General features: G+C 31.2%; 1 protein-coding gene across 1 annotated transcript; it reads left to right on the top strand.

Annotated features, from left to right (window-relative positions):
• Positions 1–1365: 1365 nt before the first annotated feature.
• On the top strand, positions 1366–3569 carry LOC129941881 (aminoacylase-1-like). The gene is made up of 7 exons (XM_056050647.1): positions 1366–1508; positions 1804–2151; positions 2231–2377; positions 2455–2738; positions 3107–3240; positions 3304–3364; positions 3426–3569. Exons 1-7 carry the CDS (start codon positions 1424–1426, stop codon positions 3567–3569), a joined length of 1203 nt encoding a protein of 400 aa, XP_055906622.1. The 5' UTR covers positions 1366–1423.
• Positions 3570–5966: the final 2397 nt, after the last annotated feature.

Below are 5966 nucleotides of genomic sequence, written 5' to 3'. Positions count from 1 at the left end.
TACCGACAGACAGAATGCGAAGTTATCAGTTTTATCAGGTGCATCCTAGCCTCTGTTTTGTTTTTCGATTAGGCCAAAGTCTTGGTCACAAGAAACTTATGATCAACTTGATTTACAAGATATACACTATGTGTTTAATGTTTCTGTATTTGGCCCACCAAACTAATCAGTATAAATAAGCTTTGAAGTTCGAATAAAATGTTTAATATATATTATAATAAGCAGCTGACAATTTCTTAGGAAGTGCCAGCGTTGATGTGTTCTTTGTATTTCAATCTTTTTGTGATCATTTGCAGACTTTAGTTTGGTGTTCAAAAACTCACACTTCTTACAAGAACGCATTTAATTAAAGGTTAAAATCACGATTAAAAGACTACCGGAATACAAGCTCCGATACAGGACTGCTGTGGAAATTCTTATACAAATTGAAAATTTTGGATATTTTAAGTTCAAGTTATGTAATGCTATTTAAAAAAAAGTAAATTTGCTCATAAACTCTCTAATTTATTGCAATTCTAATTCAATTGCCTTACCTTGTTGGTCTAAAGTTTGAGTTTATGTTGAAGCTTTGCGTTTTATTAGTCTGGATATGCTTATATGGGATACTTGGAATCTTTTCAGGAAAAAGTTTTACAAATCCTTACCTTCTGGCCTTCGTTATCAGTTCCTTCTAGAATGTTTAGCATTTGTGTAAGTCCTTTACTTGGAAACAATGTCAATTAATGATAGTGATGTTTTATTTTTATAGAATTCATGGTGACGTAAAAGTGTTTCGTTTCGATTTTTTCCAGTGCAAACATGGTGTTAATGGGATACACCATTTCTGATCTAAGAAAAGTTCCGAGCATAGGCGATGTTTCAGCATTTTTTTGCATTGATTTATGAGCAAATTAAAGTGACTTCTGCGTTGGTGAAAAATGTATGTTTGACCATTCTGAATTGAAAACACAAAATTGATAAAAAGAGGATTACGCCATTTTTGCTCAAAATTGCCTCAATTTATTAACATTGTAAATAATTCTTAATGATCCATGGCAACTAGAGGTACAAAAAGTCAAGGTCTAATTATAGAACCTTAAATTTACTTTTCAAAAGTCTGCGACACTATTTTTGAGCACGAGTGTATATTTATTTTATATTAAAACACATATGTTGTTATTAATAAAATTGCGACCTGTTTGTGGTTTATTAATTTATGTAAACCGCAAATTTATGTATAGCCTATCTTTGATAAGCTATGAAAACATAGACAAGAGACAGCTGATATTTCTTTCTATTAAGAATCTATAAGCACACATTTTAAATATAAACCCAAGGCGATTATTTTCAGGGAACATTTGTAATTTCAATCGTATCTAAATCGGTATATTTTTACTTTGTTTAGTTTTAAATATTTTGGAAGTATATTTTAAGATAATCGAATATGAGTGCTTGGGAAGAAAATGATGAAATTAAATTTTTTCGAGAGTATCTTCGAATACCTAGTGTTGGTCCTAATATAGATTATGGTATGAAGATTCAAGAAATTTTATATTTTTTTATTTATATTTTATATGACAATGGCTGTCTACGATATTGTAAGATTTTTGCAAAGGGACAGATTTACTGACAGATCAAAAATATTGTAAGGTTTGACTATTGTCTGTGTATCTACGTCAACTACAAAAATAATACTTTTAAAAGAACTCAGAGTGAAACAAAAATTACCTAGAAGAAGTGTGACCGATTTAGAACCTTAAGTCAACTTTATGTTCAAATACTCAGTAAATTCTTTTATGTTAATACTTTTGTTTCATTTCACAGAACCATGTGTTGCCTTTATCATCAAACAGGTCGAAAGCCTAGGACTACCTTACCAGATCCTTAGACCCGGAGGTGTGGATCAACCTATCGTAGTTGTAACATGGCTTGGAACCAATCCTGAATTACCATCCATAATGTTGAACTCTCATATGGATGTAGTGGCAGCGTTTCCAGAAAATTGGTCTCATCCGCCATTTGCAGCTGATATCGACTCAGAAGGTAGAATTTTCGCACGGGGAGCTCAAGACATGAAGTCCATTGGAATGCAATATTTAGCTGCTATTCGTGCTTTAAAGAATGCTGGTGTTGCGGCCTTGAAACGGACGATTCATGTTACCTTTGTTCCAGGTAATCGGATCTCCAATTATATTAATTTTTTTGATGAGGTATATAAATGTTATCAAACTCTATTTAATAAATTCCTTAGATGAAGAATCAGGCGGTAAGCTTGGAATGGATAAGTTTGTCCAAACAAATGATTTTAAGAAACTGAACATTGGTTTTACCTTAGACGAAGGTAGAGCTTCACCAGATGAAGCTTTTATTGTAAACTATTCTGAGCGCAGTATGTGGCGTAAGTTTATAGTCTTTTAGTGAATACATTCTTGAAACTACGTTATGAGCTAAGTCTTCAAATTTATTTTTTTGAAGGTCTTCATTTGAAAATTTCTGGTCCAACTGGTCATGGTTCTTTGTTGCATTCAAATACTGCTGGAGAAAAACTCAATTATCTTCTTGAGAAATTAATGAACTTAAGACAGCAACAAGTTGATCGTTTGAAAAATGACAAAAATCTAACTACCGGAGAAGTTTTGACTATAAATTTGACTAAAGTTAATGGTGGAGTACAAACTAATATTGTGCCAGCATCAATAGTTGCCGTTTTCGATATTCGTATTCCACATGACATGGATCATGAGGAACTTGACAAAAAGGTAAGTAAAGATCTCAAAATTTGTATCAAATTTACAAATGTACAATAATCGACAGAAGAGGCTCTCTGATAGTTTACGACAGTCGAATCTTAGTAACAGAATTTTCAAAAATGTTTAAGTTGTGTGTACAAGTGTTAAATAAAATTTAAACTACCAATCCTCTTTTGATCTAAAGCATTTAAAGAGAAATCTTTTAACTTCAAACTTCGGTGAAAGCAGAAAAAGTGTTCTTAAAAAATTGAAAAAATTATGATTATTTCTAATTCTCTTAAGTAAAACAGTTTTTTAATTTCAAAAATGATTAAGTCCAAAGACTATACAAATATTTGAACAAAATTTAAATTAGCTTCTTTTTTTCTGCAAACTAGATTAAAACTTGGTGCACTGAAGCTGGTGGTGACGTAGAAGTCTTTTATGAACTTAAGGAACCTAGAATAGAACCAACAAAACTTGATGAAAGTAACATTTTTTGGACTGCCTTTAAAAGCGCCTTTGATGAGCTGTAAGTTGGTTTTAAAAATGCAATTTCAATCGCTGCCTAAAAAATTAAATTTTATTGATTTAGTGGTCTCAAGATGAAATTATTGATAACTCCTGGAGGCACTGATAGTCGTTATCTGAGACAGGTAAGATTTTGACGTTATATTTTTTTTCTAATTAAATCAATACCGCTTTTTTCGTTTTTAGCTTGGAATACCCGCTCTAGGATTTGGCCCAATGAATCTTACACCAACTCTTCTTCATGCTAACGATGAATTTTTAAAAGCTGAAACATATTTGAAGGGAATTGACATTTATAAGACAATCATTCCAAAATTAGCAAACGCATAAAATATTTCATATTTCAGAAATTACATAAACTTGTGTTCTTAAAAGTTCTGATTAAAAATAAACTTTAAATTGCTACATTGCTATGGAATTTGTAATACCAAATCCGACTTGTCAAAATTAAATTGTTGATTATTCACGAAGTTTCAAGATTTCTGAAATCGAAATCAGTAATTTTTAGGGAGATTTCGGTGATGTTTGTACTTTAAATAGACTTTGCAGAAATAACTTTCGTATTAGCAATTCATTTAAACCTTTTAGTTGTCTTCAAATTAGCGAAACAAAAAATGTTGTGGGAAGAATGAATTTATATTGAATTTTTCGGTAAAATTTAGTTTTTGAAAGTTTTTGTACCAACATTGACACAAATACCGAGAATATTCTAGATGTTTAGTCTAATTGATGCAAGTGCCTTCCATGGATAATGGGAAAGGCGGGCGATTTAAGACAACAGTGGGTTTTTAAGCATTAAATTCCAAGTGGTTTCGTATTGCTTATTGCAAAATGCTATTAAGGTTGGAATTTAATGAGCTTATCATATTTTGTTGTTGCAGTTCAAATCTGAAGATTAGATGTTGCAGGCAGGACGTCATTAATAAAAATGATAAAGAGTATTGGCGACAGAACAGATCCCTGGGGTATACCAGGATTTATTATGTTGTTCTCAGACTTGAACCCATCCAGTCCAGTACTGAAGAGGGGATTATGAAAACCTTAAGCACCTGTTCTCGATAAGAGAGTCTGATGAAAAACCCTATTCGAATGCTTTTATATATCAAGTTATATAATCTTACTTGCTCCAAAACGATGTAAATATTTGCTCCAATGTTCAATTAGATGAACCGTAATATCTCCAGTGGACCTATTGCTGCGAAAGCTTCTACTGTGATATATTTCTCAAGCTGTTAATTATTGAACGTTTTCATGACTTTAGAAAGAAGAAGTAAAATCGGTCTATAATTATAGGGTTAGGAGGATTGGCGTCTCGGAACGATTCCAGAAGAAAAAGCTGATGCAGTGGTTTTGCCAGCGTTGAAGAACACCACTTTAGAGCAATAGCTGGAATACTAAACTGGAACAGTTAATTTATGAGTGTTAAGATCTCTTAGGACTTTTTCTTTAGTACGAATGGAATGCGTGCTAAGGCGTTAGGCAGCGTTGAATTGAAAGAGATCTGCTTTCTCTAAAGAACTGATAAATGGAGTGTCATTGACAACTAGTGAAGAAAATGAGGAAGACGAAGAATTCCTCTTGTTTCTAACAAATGACCAAATATTTGTACTGCTTATGGGATATTGATATTGTCTGCCGTGTGTGGGCGTTGCAGGCCTTCCCGACTTGATTGAACTTTTACCGGTTTCCTCAGTTGGATTGGGCTTAAAACAGCGGAAACTTGCTTTTTTTGCCCTAATAATATCTTCACAGCTGGCTTGATGTTTTTAACTTCCCATATGAAGTTATTGTAATGGGTCGGATTTGTCAAATTGAAAATTTTGACATTTCTCGACGTTTCAAGGTCCCTAGAGTCGAAATAGAAGATTTTTAGAAAGTTGTCTGTGCGTGCGTGAGCTCTCAAGAAAATTGGGTGTTTGTTTTTTTTACCATAGCAGTTTGAAAAAAAGGTGAACATTTTGGTTAGCCCTAAATATCTTATGAACCACAAACGCTAGAGACTTGAATTAAATTTTATATAATATATTGCAACGTGATATCAAAGAAGTATATTTTTTGAAAAAAATCAATATAACGGTTTATTTTATAAATCAAAAAAACTGCAAAAAAAAATTTGTCACCTTCAAAATTTTACGATTAAAATATGATTTCGTCTTCAAAACAATTTTGTGCAACGAAGAATAATGTTTTTGACATCTGCAAAAATTTTGAGAAAAATCGAATGAACAGTTTTTTTATAAAAAATAAAAATCTAAAAAAAAACATTATTTAAAGTTGGTAAAAATTGAATATCGATTCAAATATCTTTTCAAAAACTTAAAATTTAGGCTTCAAACTTATTTTATCTTATAAGAAATATTGTTTTTAACATTCTGAAAAATGTTAAAAAAATCGAACTAATATTTTTTTTACAAAAAATAAAAACCTACAAAAAAATTAATAAAAGTTGGTAAAAATTGATTTTCAACTCAAATGTCTCTTCAAAACTTTGAGATATTGGCTTTAGTTTACTTTTATCTTTTAAGAAATATTGTTGTCAATATTCAGTATGATTTAAAAAAAATCGAATTGACAGTTTTTGTTGAAAAAACTAAAAGCCGACAAAAAAATTAACAAAAATTGGTAAAAAATGATTTTCGACTTAAATATCTTTTCAAAACTTTGAGATTATAGCTTCCAACTAATTTGACTTACACAAAATATTATTTAAAACTTTAGGACAAATGT

Source organism: Eupeodes corollae, chromosome 1 (genome assembly GCF_945859685.1).
Source record: "Eupeodes corollae chromosome 1, idEupCoro1.1, whole genome shotgun sequence".
Lineage (NCBI taxonomy): Eukaryota > Metazoa > Arthropoda > Insecta > Diptera > Syrphidae > Eupeodes > Eupeodes corollae.
Note: the sequence above shows the minus strand (reverse complement) of the source record. Positions and strands in the feature narration are given on the sequence as shown.

Coding starts and splice junctions, on each gene's coding strand:
- LOC129941881 (XM_056050647.1), top strand. CDS start 1,424: ATGAGTGCTTGGGAAGAAAATGATGAAATTAAATTTTTTCGAGAGTAT. Junction 1,509..1,803: donor TGGTCCTAATATAGATTATG/GTATGAAGATTC, acceptor TTCATTTCACAG/AACCATGTGTTGCCTTTATC. Junction 2,152..2,230: donor TCATGTTACCTTTGTTCCAG/GTAATCGGATCT, acceptor TAAATTCCTTAG/ATGAAGAATCAGGCGGTAAG.